The 16,686-nt window shown below is 42.5% G+C and overlaps 1 protein-coding gene across 3 annotated transcripts in view; it reads right to left on the bottom strand.

Annotated features, from left to right (window-relative positions):
• Window positions 1-6,709: 6,709 nt before the first annotated feature.
• The window catches only part of GPHR (Golgi pH regulator), a 54,692-nt gene continuing 44,715 nt past the window's right edge, over window positions 6,710-16,686 (bottom strand). The window contains exons 13-16 of one of the 3 annotated variants that reach the window (XM_055071046.2): window positions 13,762-13,827; window positions 12,729-12,787; window positions 10,465-10,660; window positions 6,710-6,867 (exon numbers count right to left, since the gene is read on the bottom strand). In XM_055071046.2, the coding sequence (XP_054927021.1) occupies window positions 10,513-10,660; window positions 12,729-12,787; window positions 13,762-13,827 (273 nt within the window). In that variant the 3' untranslated portion in view covers window positions 6,710-6,867; window positions 10,465-10,512. Of the gene's footprint in view, window positions 6,868-7,581; window positions 7,800-10,464; window positions 10,661-12,728; window positions 12,788-13,761; window positions 13,828-16,686 lie in introns of those variants that run through there. The other 2 variants (XM_050178703.2, XM_055071047.2) reach the window with 2 other exon arrangements.

Below are 16,686 nucleotides of genomic sequence, written 5' to 3'. Positions count from 1 at the left end.
TTTGATCCCTAGGCAATCGTTTAGGAGAAAACTTTAGCTCGGGCCCAACTCCGACGTGGCCTATTCAGATACTTGTAAAACGGCAGAAACGGTTGTCTGAGATAACTCCTAAATCGCTTTTAATGAAATTTGTTGCATTTGAGAGAGTATGTTAAATTCTAGTGTCTGTTGGAAGCGGAATTTCGATTTAGGGCCTGAACCATGTTTAAAATATTTAGAAAAATTCGAAAGTGCGAAAAAAATAGAAGCACGAAGTTTAAATAATAATAGCTATGCATCAAGAACAGATATCGCGTTTCTGTAAACGGCATCCATTACACCATTCAAAGCGGACAAATTCGATATGTCAATGTGTATCTTTCGTGAATTGGTTATGTTATGTACAAGGGTTCTGCAAAAGCCGTATTTCCATAATACTTAATTTTTTGAGACTCATGTGTAACATATCAATTTTTTCCGCTGTAGATGTACTATTATGTGCAATTCACAGAATTGTGATATCAATTATCATTGCTGATTTACAGAGTTGTATACTTAATTGTTTCGTTTTCTGAAAATTTTCGATTTTTGCCACTTTTCAATAAAATATTGACGACCTCAATCGAAAATTCGAAACAAACAGTCACTAGAATTAAAGTTTTTTTTTTAATGCAACAAACCTCGTAAAATTTGGTGCAGTGGTTGCCGAGAAAAACGAATTCTCCTCCTACATGTATTTAGATAGGAGCATCCGACCTAATGTTTCCTCTTAAGGAGGACGTCCACCTGCAACGTGAGCCCCCCCCCCCCCCCCCCCCCCGAACGAAATTTCTGGCTACGCCACTGCCGTGGGGGCCTGTGGACGCCGCAGTTCCTCATCTCGTTATTAGCCCGTGTCATCATCGGCTTATGCTATAATTGCGAATCCCAGAGTATGTTGCCTTTACCTTTACGCACTTAATACGCGTGATGTATGTAGACTGCAGGCGAGAGAACATCGTGAAGAGAGAGAGAGAGAAAAGTGAAAGTCCAGGCATACAAGAAGGCATACACGCTATATAAAATGCGGCGGTATATAGCTCTGGTGTATATACATATACTGGTGCCGGCTGAAGCCTTGTGCTGTGTCGATGGCCATTATATGCGAGTAGACCAAAAGACAAACTGCCCTAGCGAAGTGGGGCGGATACCGGGAGGAAATGGCGATGATAAGTTTCGCGCACGAGCGCCACGACTTGAACACCCCGGCGCGGCGACTTCGTCGAGTGGAGAAAGCTCTTTGCCACCCTTCTTTCATCTGGTTTTTTGGCCGCGGGGGCTCTTTCTGGGCTGTCAAGCTGCTCTATAACGATCAGCCTGACGTGCCCCCACCGCGAATGTACAGTGCGTGTAACATACCGATGATTTTATAGAAGGCAAGAGCAAGAGTGTATTAAATGCGGGAGCCCGAAGAAGGCACCTTGGGTCACTCGCTGCCTCTACCTCCTCAATACGCAAAAGGGGAGGGGACAAATAAAGTGAAACCCGAGCATGCAGCAGCCTCCGTATAGGTATGATGCTACGCGCGTGTTACGGAGCGGTCATCGGCGTGAGGATTGTACCCGCTTGTTTTTTTGCCTCTCTTCTCAACTAATTTGCTTCGCAGCAAGCGATGAAGTAGACGTGCAGCTACTGCTTGTGTGTGTGTTTTTTTTTTTTTTTTTTTTTTTTTTTTGCAGGAGTCCAGCAAGGCGACATGGTGCATCGTTTTCCAGCAGGAACAATCAGAGAGCCGCCGCCGTAGCAGGAGCAACGTTGAGCGTGTGTGTGCCGTGCGCGTTAAATTCCTTAGTCTCGCGCGACTACAGACGTTATAGGCAGAGCGCCCATAAGCGATAGAACGCGGGAACGTCACGCTCGCTTACTTACTTTCCGAAACGCAGTGCATCAAATTTGTTGTTGTTGCTCAGACGGTCTCTTCTATCCCTTTCTTTTTCTGTTCTTTTCTTTCCGATGTCGGTCTCTGTGTTTGCCTCTTCAGGCAACGTTGCGGATTGAAATGCGCGAAGCCCTTAGCCTCCAATTAGCCACCATCTTCGTATCAGCAACTGGCTCAGTCCTTCCTCCTCCTCGAACTGTCATTTTCTTTTTCAGCTCCTTAAGCTCATTTGTGATTCAGCACCCAAAGCGAAAATGCTTCGCCGTTTCTGCTACCTCTCCATAGCCTTCGGTCAATGGCTCCTTAGTCGATATTAACTTAATGCGATGTACAGTCGAATGCAAAAATTTAAGGACCAGAAGTGCCGCTAAATGTTTGCTTTTTCATCGCAACCTATGCATAAAGGCTGAAATCAAGTGGTACTGCCTACGTGCGCCTGTTTGACTAGCGTCATGCGTTAATACGATTTCATGTCGGGCGATTTCATGTCAGCTGTGCTAGAAAAACTTTTTTTTTCTGATGCCATGGTTTCTAAACTTTCTCATTCGTCTATATATACGTCTATAAGAAACTGAAATCAAGAAGGTGCAATCAAGGTTCCTGTCAAGTTCGCGGTGCTTGAAACCGCGAGACTCGCTGCGCGGTTTATGCTCTTCGCACGCTTGGAGAGCGGGCTTCGAACGCAGAAAAGGGTGTTACTTTCAGCTGGAACCTGCGGTGTGTCTCGTTTGCTCGTGAACCCTAAGTTGGTACTGGAAAGGAGTCGGCCTCAACTCGTCGTCAGCGCGTCAAGAACATCGGTCCGCAGATTCGTGTACTACGAGGCCAGATTTCCAGGACACAGTGATCACCCGACTCTCTGTATTCAGGGCCGTGGATTCGCACACAGCGACGCTGGCCATATATGTCGGCTAAGTCAGCCCAGCTTCTCAACACGCAAAGTCACAAGAGCGCGCAGCAAACTTACCGCGGTTTATTTTTCAGGGGCTTTTGATACAACGGAGCCTGGCTTTGGAGCAGATGCGCCGTGTGGTTATACGCTACGGCCGCCACCGAAAACAGCCAATAATATTGACAATTTACTCATTTATTTGTTTGTTTGCCTTTAATGAGATTTACGTCATGGGATGCGTTAGCAACTATATGGTCGCTTGCTTCCCCGCAATAAGCAGATCGGTAAATGATTGAACGACAACAGCATGACGCGATATTTTTGAGCATTCCAGCAATGAAATGCTTTGATAAAAGCTTTTGACAATTTCCTTTTTTTTTTGCTGTTTATACCCGTCATGGTGGCGTAATCGCTTTGTCGATGCGCTGATAAGCCCGAAAGCGCGGCATCAAATATCGGCCGCGGCGGCCGCATTTAGAGGGGGGGGGGGGGAGGGGGATAGAGAAATGCAAGCAAAAAAAAAAAAAAAAAAAAAAGAAACGACCATGCATCGTGCATCCGTTGCACGTTAAAGAACTACAGGTGGCCGAGATCAATCCCGAGTCCCGCACAAAGGCGCGACTCACATTTTGGCATCATGATTTCGGCCCGTAAAACCTCCAGAATTTAATTTAATTAACAAGCATGGAAAATACGAGACACGGAAAACGCAGCATCAAATTGAAACTTTCTGTAGATACTCTGATTAGACACAAAACAATAGGGAACAAACAACAGAAGCTGAAGAATAAAAACATAATAATTGGTAAGTCGAAGTCGATTAGACAAAACAGAGTCAGATAAAGTCGGCAGAAGCATCGCCAGGACAAGTCAAACCGGTTCTTAACATGAAAACAATACCCACGCGTGATAATTAAATAAGAAAAGCACGCAGAGTTTCAATCAACGCGTAGTACACTATCACTATCATTTAAAAGAGTTATTAAGTGTTTCTGAGCTTATCTCTGTGCTGACGGGTTATTCAATTTAGACCCCCATAAAGCGTAATAAGCGAAGCCACAAGAACGTTTGAAGCCCCAAGCACGAGGGTCCAACAAATCCATGAGCTACCCATCATTACCACGGTGGCGTCAGAGTTCCCTCTAGTAATTGTAGAAAATTATTAAATATTGGACTGGGCGTGTTTCAGGAACACTTACTGACCTGTAATGTCCTATATGCGAAAAAGTCCCTCGAATTCCGTCACGTCACAATGACCTACCGGCGTCCTGTTACCGGCGCGAAATTAAAATAAAAGAGAATTCGATCTTCATTTTCTCCTTTAATAATGAACCAATTACCGTAAAATTAACGAAGATTTAGTTTTTAGAAATCACTTTATCCGTGTAAACTAATTAACTTTTTTCTATTTGGTGTCTCTTCAAGGTGTAGTTAAGGCGTCGTGCGTAGGGTGGCTCAATAGCTAGTATTATGGGGTATTACGTGCCAAAACCACGATCTGATTATGAGCTACGCCGTAGTGTGGGACTCCGGAAATTTGCACCACCTGCGGTTCTTTAACGTGCACGTAAATCTACGTACACGGGTGCTTCCGCATTTCGCCCCCATCGGAATGAGACCGCCGTGGCCAGGATTCGACCGCGCGACCTCCTGCTTAGCAGCCCAACACTAAGCAACCACGGCGGGTCGGGCGGCTCAATAGCTGTAAGCTTGTGTCCTGTTCCGCCTCGCAGCCTGCTTCGTCTTGTTCTCCCTCTCGCGTTGCGCTACTGAACGATGACCTACCTAACGACCAAACCTATAGCTTTTCCGTTTCTTAATCTTTCCTAAAAGGAGGCGCTCGGGAGAGAAAATTGCCTACACTTGTGGCAAGGCTAGACTGTTGTGGCTGCCTCAACATGAGGTTCATAAGAGGGGAATTGGACACAGTAGAGGTCATGAAAAGTACACGCAACAAAAAGCGAGAAAAACGAATAATAAAGTGGGTACCTTCCACCTAAACCAACAACCTCCTTTTCCTCTTTGTTTAAGCTGCGCTATACCTGACCGAAACAGTTGCGGTATCTTTGCAGCAGCAGCCTCCTGAGAAGAGCCAATGTTATTATTAATATTGTTATCGGCACTCGTATCATTGCATTTTCCTGTCTTTTGCGCTTAATTGTGTCGAATGCTATGCACGTTATGAAACGTAAGAAGCGCTTTGTTTTGAAACTTTATGACTGGAGGAGGAAAAGAAAGCTGATCAAGCTCCGAACGTTCCATTTATCAAAATAAATTAGTGCGAGTGTATTTAGACTATTCTTTTGTCAGTGTTCTTGAATGAAACTAGCTCTTAGTTTGCAAGGATGTAAATACCCATTTACACTTGTTTCTGAAGTTCTGCTCTCCTGGTGTCATTTTTCTTTATTACATGGCTGCCAGTAAACGTTACCACGTGCAAATGGGTAGCAGAGGCTACCCTCTTTCACATAGAGCGAATACATAAGCAAAATATTCGCGAATACACTTCATCAGAGAGAGATCGCTGATCTCATATCTGTATAAAGTTCACGGAGCATGACTTCAATGCGGCACGAAATAAAACACCGGACGCAGAAAAAAAAAGTATCTTCCTTAAATACGCGCCTAAGTCTTGTACTATAGTACGCCCAATGTTTTCAGGCCCCGTCGCGATTCTATACCACATAGATCATCATCGAGTTCGAGAGTAAATCTGCACGCATCAACATGAACCCTGACAAAGAAAGACGTACACCGATTAAGTAGAAACTTTTTTTTAAAAACGGGGCGTCTCGGGCTTCCCGGGAGCCTTGTTCACAGTGGGGCGAAAAAGCTTGAAGTGTCTGTTTAAATAGGCTTCAGCATGTGGCGCAAACACCGCGCGTAAGACGCCGGGAGGGTTCCTTCGTTTCGATTAGTGTGCTAGAATAGGGTATATAGTTTCGATTGAGCATGTGTCCTGTTGATTGTATCTCGAGGGACTCAAGAAACAGGCGTGATTTCGTTTCTTTCGTGGCCGATTAGACTAGACTGATCTAGTCACCATTGTGTTTAGTCGTTGCTGCGAACTCTGCCAAAGCATTCGAAGCCACTCTTTTCTTGCTCACATTTTTATTTATGTTGGCGCAGTTGGCAGTCTCCCCGATGTAGACGCAATCGCAATCGGCACAGGGCATCTTGTACACAAGGCCAGGAAAGGCGTCCTTCGACAGTTTGGCCTTCCCACTTACGAGTGCGTGCCTTAATTTGCGCACAGGAACGCGAGCCACCTCAACGTCATAATTATGCAGCACGCGTGATAATATCTCGCTTATCCCGGGCACGTAAGGAATGGGAGCGCGTTTCTTCGGTCGGGCACAGGCAGGCTGGAAAGGGTTGGACAAACGACGTTCCACAGCATTCATGAACGCAAGGGGGTAACTGCTCGTCGAAAGATCTTTCCGGATTGTCTGCACATTGGAATTTAGGTCTTGCAATGAGGTTTTGTGCAAATACGGCTCGCGCAACCCAACGCGGAGGCAAGTACGGACCTCTCGCGAGCGTTCGCTCGACGCAATCCGCAATATGACGGGCGGCACTCCGGCAGCTCGCCGCCTTCCGCGCTGCAACTGCCTTGTCGATCACCTAACGACTGCAGAGCAAGCGACTCCGCCGCGATAAGAAACAATGTTTTCCCGCCAAGCAACACGGTCTTAATAGCGTTTCTGAGAAGAGGATACAAATACTACTTTTGAAAACGTTTTCTATGCGATTTCAAGGATAACATATAATGTGACTGACCCGACTCGTCTTTAGGACGTCGAAAAAGGTCCGAAATCTGTTTTATCCACGTATCCCTGAAATCGACGTTTGTAAGACTGTGTGTGCTACCTGTGAAATGGCACTCGTTTCAGCTTGTGTCTACCAAGAGATATAATAAAGGTTTATTTAGAATTCATTAATCTGTCCTCTAACGTCCTCTAGCCGAAGCGCGGCAGTCCAGGATGCCAGCAGCCCGGGCTGCCTCTCGCACCCGGCCCACCAGCGGCTGCTGGTCACGCAGGTCAGAGCTGGACAGCAATGTACTGAAGAGGTGATACTGTACAAAAGAATTGCCGATAAGATTTACCGATTAAAATAAATGCCGATAAATGCGTGCCAAATTGATAAATGCGTGCCAATAGATGCCAAAAAAAAAAGAGAAACCGATCACTAAATATAATGAAGAGAATACCCGTCAATGAATTTTTATCATTTTCAGAAAAAAGAAGTGTTCTCCATGTAAGGATACATTTCTTTAAAGATTTCATGCGTTAGTCTGAAATCCTGTATACATGTTTTGTGTTGATCATTTGACAACTCTGAATCCTTATCTTTTCGTTGGTGCCAACAAACGTGCACTCGCCAAGAATAAAATAAAAATTTTTTTTTAAATTTTATTCTTGGCGAGTGCACATCTTTTGGCACTCAAAAAAAAGGACAAAAAAGGGCAAGACGACACACAAAACGCTTTGTGTGCTGTCTTGTTCTTCTTTTTGTCATCATTACCTCTGCATTGTACAACCGAAAGGTCACGAACCAACAAGTCCAAGTTCCCACTATCCTGAATCCTGAGAATATGTTTGTGATTGGTAACAATAAAGCTTCCCTTTATTAGTCTGGGCAATATACCAAGCACTTCAGTGTTCATATTCCTGCTCAACCAGCGTCGAGGCCCACAAGGCACGGCTTCCCTGGGCACGTGCCTGGTACATGTGACCTCCCCTGGCTACACCCCTGTATGACCTGCTTAGGTTCTGAGTGAACACAAAGATATAAATGAACAGTTTATTAGAACATGGTATGAGTGAAGTTTTATCCTTGCCAAAAGCAGTTGTTAGGCTACTAAGTCTTCATTTCAGCGGAACCTTAGTAGCCTTAGTTGAGAACGATGACCTTGTCAACATTTCCGTGGCAGTATGGCTGATCAAATATTGCCAGCATTTCACATGTCACGCAATGAACACAGCACAGTCAGGCATGAAACTAGACCTAGAAATAAGAGAGATTGCAAAATGAAACATAAGGGTAAATCCTCTCTTCTCACAAATGGGTTCACATATCCTGAAGCAAGCACACCACACAAAAGTGGCGCTATTTAAGCAGCAGCACACCATATAGTTATCCCCACTGTGATAAGTGACAACCACATGATAGTGTATCTCCAACATATTTCTAGAATAACATATACCTTGGCGACATGTTTATTTTACATGACTGCTCCGATGTACAGTCAAACGCCTTTATAACGAAGTGCTTGAGGTCTCCGAAATGCCTAGTTATAGATGTCATTTTGTTGTGAAGATCATGCTCCGTGCCACTCACAGTAGACCATGCTAAGCACGTTCAACAAGAGCAAATCTTTAATACAATTCTAGTGACTCAGTGAAATGAGTTGCTAGTTTTTTTCATACACTTCGTCTGACGAAATGTGCGACTGCAATGCAACTGATCGATAAATAATGTGCAACTGACAAATAATATTCCAACGCAACACATAAGCTATGAAAGTCACTTTAGCAGAGGACTGACTCCAAGATATAGTTCACTACTTGGCGCTATTTAACACGCACCCAAAGCATGGTAAACAACCGTTTTCACATTCTGCCACCATCATAGTGCAGCTGCCATGACTAAAAATCAAAACCACTACCTGTGCTCAGCAAGTGAACAACATAGCCACTGAGCCATCATGGCAGATTCTGTGTGAATGCAAAATTACTTTTGGCAATGAGCAGCAGAGACTGCACTTGTAAAGTCAGCTGCTGTTAATTCGGCATGGATGGGATTGAAGAAACTGGTTGAATTATCCAGCGGGTCAAATTAAACAAATGACAGAAAAAACACTGAAGCAAACTGTGGGTTAAAATAGCAGCATTTGACCGATCCTAGCACCTTCGTGAATCAAACGTCCACTCACTTTATACTGGTTTGAAGTAGAAAACTAACATAGAAATGACATTAAAGATTCTAAACAAAGTAGAAATCCAATGTGCAGCTGACTTTTTAAAAAAGATAGCAAAATGCAGCATGCCTCTGATTCTGGCAATCAGAAAAAGATGAAACTAGCAAACTTGCCTTTGTAAAATGGAAATTTATTTGCACTTAATGTTTATTGTCACTATCAGAAAGCATGTTTACATAGACATTTTAGATGAGAGATGATGTGTGTTGGATACATTCACTGTTTCCTAGCACAGCCAAAACAGACACTGTCACTACTGGGGTCACAGGTCGGTCACCACAGTGGTCCAGTACATTCATACCGAACAGTGAAGTTTGAATTATCCGGTGAAGATCTTTAGCACCTAAATAACGAAATTCTTGGTCTGCAGAAATGTACAAATGGCAGCCAGCACGTTTGGTCAGAATCAAATTAGCCAAAAAATGTAATTAATAAATGTCTATTGTATTGGTAAATGTGGAACATATGGAACATATGACAAGTTGTGCAGTCCTAAAATTCAGGTCGCTAACAGGGAATGGGAAAGTACCTATTAAAGAAAACTGAACAAGCACATGACAGTACAGAAACTCAAGTGCGCACAGCAACAACATACTGCACTCCACTGTACAAGAACATGCAATAAAGGCACCTCAGGAAAGCAGGCCAACATTTTTGCATCTGGAATCTATATAATACACATTAAAGTTGATAACGGTGTCATGACAAAGATATGTCTGCACATCTAATCATGTGCCAGCCTTTATGAGGCAGTTTAGGTTGGCTTAGCGCTCTTCTGTTATTTCTATTGCTTGGAATTGCATTGTGATGAACGACAGTGGCAAAAACTTCTAACTATCCCAACTTTTTGTAGCTACTCCTCCCCTCTCTTAAGTGCAATTCACTTATAACAATACTGTTAACAAAGTTGGACAAGTCAATCCTTGCAATAGTTTCTCTATACATTTGTAACAGTCTCATCCTACCTTTCTTGCACCATTCTTTAAAGCAAAATTTGGCTATCATTTTATGCGCTGCATCAAGACATTGCATGTACGTCGGCAGAAGCAGATTCTGAACTGTATAAAACTGCATGCCAAATCACAGAACTTGCCCGGTGGTCTACAGTGGTCTGATGCAGTATATAAGTGTAATTCACTCAGCCTAATATCACAAATATCTCCAGTATATTTCATCTTGCATCCAGTTTTAGCATAAAACAGCTTTATGAAAGTATTTGTTGACTTTAACAGATGATCACATTGTTGATACTACATGGCATATTTTAGCAAAAAGCCAATGCAAAATGTTCTGTGGGTGATCATTACAAGTTATCTATAGGCACCAAGCCATAACCACTGAACCATGGTGGCTCATTAGGTATGGAGTTCCACTAAAGAGCCCAAGGTCATGGGTTTGTTTCTTGACTGCGGCTGCCGCATTCTGATGGGATAGGAATACAAAAACACTCCTGTACTTTGAGTTAGGTGCACATCAAGAACCCCAGGTGGTAGAAGTTAATCCGGAGCCCCCTACTAGTGTCTCTCATAGCACACATGTTCCTTTGGGGATGTTTATTTGGGGATGCTGTGTTTGGGGAAGTTATGTTACCCCCATAGTTTATTTCCTTAAATCCCTATACATGATACACTGAGCATGAGAAATACTATGCTTCACTGGTATTATTATACACCAAGACAAGTGGTGCATCACCTAGTGTCCACACATGGAACAGATGTGGTCCTTCAGGGAGAAGCCGAATTATGGCACAGTGTCGCGTTCAGGGCCCTGCTTGTGGGCCAAATAGAGAAAGCCAATGCTTGTGAGTGCACTGACCAGGAAAATTACATCAAACCAACGGTGGTAGAAGTTGAACTGCAACTCGCCGAGTACCTCAGTGATGATGGACCTGAAAACAGGTGAAATGTGAGAATGGTTTGGCATCATTGTAATGTAGTAGTGCACCTTTTACAGCAAAGGTGTTACTATGATTAGAACTGCCCAAAAGCATTATATGCCAGTTTTCACTGTTTTATGAAAAAAAAAAAAACTAAATCAAAGAGGAAGTCGATATTTTGAGGAAATGTGGGGACTGTTAAGTGCAATAAGCGGCAAATTTCGAAGCTTCTAGGTGTCAATTAGGGGTTAAATTAAAATTCATAAACCATCGTTTTTGGCCCATAAAACTGCATGCAAGTTTTATATGAAACGCTTAAAATTCCTCTCTCTTCCGTGGGCGCACCATAAATGGCAGAGATTTCATATTTTGAGGAAATGGAGGCCATACGATGGGTGACATGTGGCGAAAGATTAGAGTCATTAATTAGCCAAAGCTATGTTTCCCAGTGTCGTGAAAGAACCCTATCTTAGACAAAGTTTACATTTGGCAGAAATATGGGGCCATACTACGGGTAATGTGTACGCGAAATTCATGGTGTTTTGGTTGATAACGTCTTCTGCAATAAATTGCATAATCAAGTACTCTGAAGCATACATAATTAACTTTTACGAGCTGTGCAAAATTTTGTAAGTAGCCATTGCATAACCACAAATGCCACAAAGAACAAATTTAGCAACAATAGGCGAACTCCTAGGAAGATTACTGTGTGAAGTTAAATGCAATACAAAGCATGTCTTAGAGTGTTTCCAAATGTAATGTGGCCGTTATTAGCTATGTTTATCAATGCCCGGAAAGAACTCTGCATTACACAATCTTCATTTTTACCATAAATGAGGGGTGTCTCATGTGCAACGTGCACACTGGTTATATCTGTTTAAAAGTAGAGGCAGGTTATAAATAATGTATAAGTAAAGTTCAATCTGTGTGGACAATTTACAGGCATTGGCAGTAAATTGCTTATGCATACTATTCAGAGTGTTTAACTGTTTCACAAAGAACACAGAATTTAACATGCTGCTGTGGGTGAACTGTAAGCTGGAACAAGGTCACGTCTAGTGCAAATGGGGGGAATAGTATGGCCAATATTCTCGCAAAGTAGAATGTGTGTAGATGAATTACTGCATTTGTAAAATTTCTTTACCAAGAGCCCGAGTTGGTTTTATGCCGGAAGGTTTCAAATGGACCTGTCATATAGGAGCAACATATTGAAATGTGTGATTTAGTTACAGGCAGTTAATATTTTTATTGCAACTACTCGAAAGAAATAGCTTCATTGGAAATTCAGTTGTGATTTTGCAGGGTCACACAAGTCTGCAGTATCCTTCTTAGGAGGTAATGCTAAACCAGGATGCAAGGACCAAGCATTGTGGTTACCAGCATGAATTTCAATAATTAAAAAGGAAGAAACACACAGAACAAAAGCTGGTTTCCTTCGTGACATCCAGCTTGTGCCTTGTATGTCTTCTGTCCTGTCAGTTTTTCATTGGTGACGCTGCCAACCCATTCGCACATTTGCAGATATATCCCAGATGTACATCCTATACTTTTCAGATGCACTACATGCTTTGCTAAGGAAGCCAAGGCTAGCGGGCTTTTGCCAGCAATGCCCAGGTAATCTTTACTCTTCTGATATAGGCTGTATATGTGCAAGGACTCCCTGTACACTCTACCATTATGTAAAGCAGCCTATTCACTAACTTTCTATGCCTACTTAGTGTCACTCAAGGTTAGGTGCAGACAGGACACAATATTATTTATTTATTTATTTATAGTTCTTAACAAGCTTCACTGCAGCATTAACTAAGCGGGGGTTACATTAAAATAATGATAGTGTTTGCCTGAGCTTGTTGGTTGCAGATAGTTTCCAGAAGAAAGCACTGAGAAGGACAGAAGGCTAAAATAAGGACAATAAATGGCATAGAAACATGAGTATGATTAATAGAAAGCCAGAAAGGAAATACATAAAGTGTAAGACTGTTAATATAAGCAAATAAGCCACTTAAAGCAAAAAGGGGGCAGGAAATACAATAGAAAATATGCAAAAAAAGAAGGAATAAACAGTAGTTTCAGGTATTACCTATATTCTGCAGGCATATTCATTCTTATCAACAGCACAGAGGACACAAAGTACATGCCCTGCAATAAAAGAAAGGAAAGAGTGTTACCAAGTCCTTAAGTTTTTCTCGTCTACACAAAAGTGAATATTGATGCCCTGTCAGCCAATAATTCTGAATGCCAAAAACTAAAGCAAATTACTTTAACATTTGCACTACAATAAACACTTGTTATATCGAAATTGTTTTACTTGAAGTATTGCTTTATTTGAAGTTTCTTGTGATTGCGACCACAGTGTATTTAGATTGGAAAATTCGAAGTGCAATAGAACCTGACTCCACTTGGCACAAAGTGTGAAATCCGCACTGGGCTATTCGGTGCAGAATGTACAATGACCCTTTGTGTTTCTCAGCACCAACCTGCCTGACAAAGAGTGCTGAAAAGTTACATGGTGGCAGCTTCTTGCGACTAAGTGTATGACACAACAATAATCGACAGACGAAGCAGCTGTTTACTTATCTTGACAGAACTTTACCACTGTTATGTCACTACTATCAAATACAGCTTTCCTTCAACATATGTTTTACGAGCTCTCATGCTGTCGGAGTCTACTATACCTTCTGTTGCTACGACTCTCTTATAGTCCCTCTATGGTTAACGCAATATTGCTTACAATGAAGTCAATCATCTGTTTCAGTGACTTCATTATAATGAAGGCTTAGTGTATTTTTGTGATACAATGCAAACACACCAGCAGCAGCGATTCAAGGACTATGGTATTTTGCTGCTCAGCACAATGTAAGATGTTTTACTCCCGACCCCAGTGGAAACATTCTGATGGATGCAGAATGCTTATGCACCATGCTTTTGGTTCATGCTAAAGAACCCTAAGTGGTCGGAATAAATGTGGAGCCCCCCCAGTGCAGCATCTTTCATAGCTAATGAGATGCTTCAGAATATCAAACCTCACATTTAATTTAACAGCAAATACAAACGTTAACATGTGGGATAGTAGAAAGGGGGTAGTAATGAGTAAAAATTTCGAGCAATGTCACCATGACTTGGGCAAGAGCCAGGACAATAATGTCGGAGGACTTGCTGCTTGAAATCGCATAGAAAAACTGCAAAAGATACAAAGAAAAAATAGAGAAAGCAACAAGATGTTTCAAAGTATAATGCACATTGGCCACCTAACAAGCATAAAGAGCAGCATTTATTAATGAAAGCAAACATGTGCAACCATACTTATGCACATACCTTTAGCCGATGTTCAACTAAATGCACAACATCACATGGATGTTTCTAAATTAAAATTTTACAAATTACGGAATCAGCCAGGCTGTTCTTGTACAAGTCAAAATGATGAATGATCAATGAAAAACCTGAACGGAATGTCTCCCTCGTTACGTTTAGCAATGGACAAGCAAGGGAAGCCTCTGCCCAAAGCCAGCGTTTCAACAATGGGATTTGTTTTAATCTGGTCAAGTTCCATTGCTTAATAAGTTCCCTCTTTTGACAAGTTCCATTGATATTTTTTAATCTTCTCTTGCTTTATTATCTTTTCTGCCCCTTACCCCATCTCCCTGTGCCAAGTAGCCAACCAAACACTTCATCTGGTTAACCTCTCTGCCTTTCACCTCTTGTTCTCCTTCCTTCCTTCCAATGATTTACAAGTCCCCTTGTCGAAACGTTGGCTGCAAGCTGAGGCTTCTCATATTTGGCCACAGTTCATAAATTCTAGTATCTAATTTCTAGTGATTATTTTGCTTTGTTTGGAACACTTAGCAGTTACTATGTGTTGCAGATCAATAAGGGGCTCTAAGGTAAGAAATAGTTATCTCCTTTAACAAGATGCCCAGGCAGTGAGAGCCTTGGTGACCTCTGTTAAAGTTACCCAGAACTGATTTGTCACTATTGTGATAGCACTCGCAATACACAAAGTGTTTGAAGCCGTTTATACACAAATGTTTTATAGTTATGAGTGCACTGGAATCTTGCCTGGCTAAAAGTGGTTGGTTAATAGATGCAGTAGTAGTGTCGAAACACTGACATATAGTTGTATCACAAGGTCATCTCACATTTACTAAAGAATGCATCAGGACACATAAGGGTTAGTCCAATAAGGTGCTTCAACTATTTATGTGGTTGTACTGCACATGGGTGCAAAACTACAGTGGTTTTTAGCTGAGTTTATAAGCATTGCAATAGAAAATCAAGACCCATGAAATCTCTCAAGCCTGTTTTAACTGACAAGGAATTCCAGGACAGCTCAGTGGCTAGAACAATGCAAATATCGAAGCTGATGTAGACCTCAGTGGTAATGCTGTAATGTGTATAGCTAAGCCATACTGCATGACTGCAGATGACGTCTACAGTCCCTGACTGAGCTGCTAGGTCTTTAAGACTTCCAAAGTGTACACTTGCTATAAAAATCTTGTGCACTGTATATGGTGTGTCTCTATTAATTTACTGGGCATGACCCATGTGCACTACGTCACAAATGTCACAGCCATGAATACAGTTAAACCTCAATATAACAAACTTCAATATGATGAAATTCTCGATATACTGAAGTAGTAAACTATTTATAACTTCTTGCCTGTAGAAAACCATGCATTTAGAATCTCAGTGTAGTAAAGTGTGTTTATATACGATTTCAATGTAATGAAATTTCGCTGCCGAGACAATAAGTGAAAACTTCCGCAGATGCAGATGGTCAAATGGTTGAATTACACGCAGCTGTTTGCGAACACACATCTTCATCCAATCATATGCCGCTAGACAGAGAGCGACTGCCGAAGCAGAGCAGTGTCATGTTCCGTATAACGTCCAAGTGTGATAAGATCCTATCGTGCCTCATGCACTGTATGCTTTGGGTGAGAGTGGAAGCCTGCGAGGGTGACTCGAGAAGGATGGTGGCTTGACAAGCACCACCTCGAAAGGTCAGAAAATGGGAAAGGTGGGGAGGAGACAATGCCTTCTAGATAGCACAAGGCCGGTCTACTTCGATCTATGGCGTCATCCTACCTTGCCCGACTGCTATAGAATTTAATGGAGATGCTCCCAAGTGAGCTGCGGTGATTTTGACGTCACTGCTTTCGTCATGCTGGTGCTTGGCAATGAAAATTTCGGTTCCAGTAGCATGATGTCATAAGCAAAGTGCACAGGCCTACTATCCAGGATGCCTTGGAGGGTAGTGAACTCACAACAACATGATCAAGTGCGCGTAAAGGAAAGAGGTGGGGGGGGGCAGGTTGGTGCGTGTCTCCTTTCATAGCATGGCCGTGGCTACGAATGGCTGTCAGCAAGGCCGACGAAGCATTCGCCGCTCGTACACCATTTTAGAAGTCATCTGCTGCGTGTGCAAAAAGTGGCTGTGCCGAGATGGCGTGGTATCATGGGCGCTGTCTTCCTGCATGTTTAGTATTGGAAGCTGCGTAATCATGGGTTTCGGAGATGCGTTGAAGCGAGAGGCCGACGAAGCATTCGCTCCCCGCTGCTCGCGCTTTTCAGGATAGCGTTGTCCCATTGCGGGGGACACTATCAGCCGCAGGGACGGAGAGGACATGAAAGCGTGGATGACACAAAAGCGTGGAAGCTTTGCGCTGAAGATGTGAAGATATTGTTGACATGGCATGAAATCATATCTTTCATTTCCAACTCTCAAATTCAATAAAATGAACTTTTTCTCATTCACAATTAACATTCTGTGACTGCCCAGTAATTCAAAAAGTTTCGCGGCCCCTACCGTGTCAGAAAAATCCATCAGCAACTCTACTTATTTGCAAAAGAAGTCAAATTTCAATACAACAAAATTTCAATATATAGAAGCAAATCACCAATTTTAGACTTTCTTATGTCGAGGTTTAACTGTATATCTGCTGCTTTTTCAGTTATCAAACTTTGTTGGTGAGACAGTCTCTCAAGGTTCAGGATAGCGTGTTTCCAGGTGCCATTTGGATGCTAAGCATAAGAGCAAG

Source organism: Dermacentor andersoni, chromosome 5, assembly GCF_023375885.2.
Source record: "Dermacentor andersoni chromosome 5, qqDerAnde1_hic_scaffold, whole genome shotgun sequence".
NCBI classification, from domain to species: Eukaryota; Metazoa; Arthropoda; class Arachnida; order Ixodida; family Ixodidae; genus Dermacentor; species Dermacentor andersoni.
This window is presented reverse-complemented; position numbering and strand designations above follow the sequence as displayed.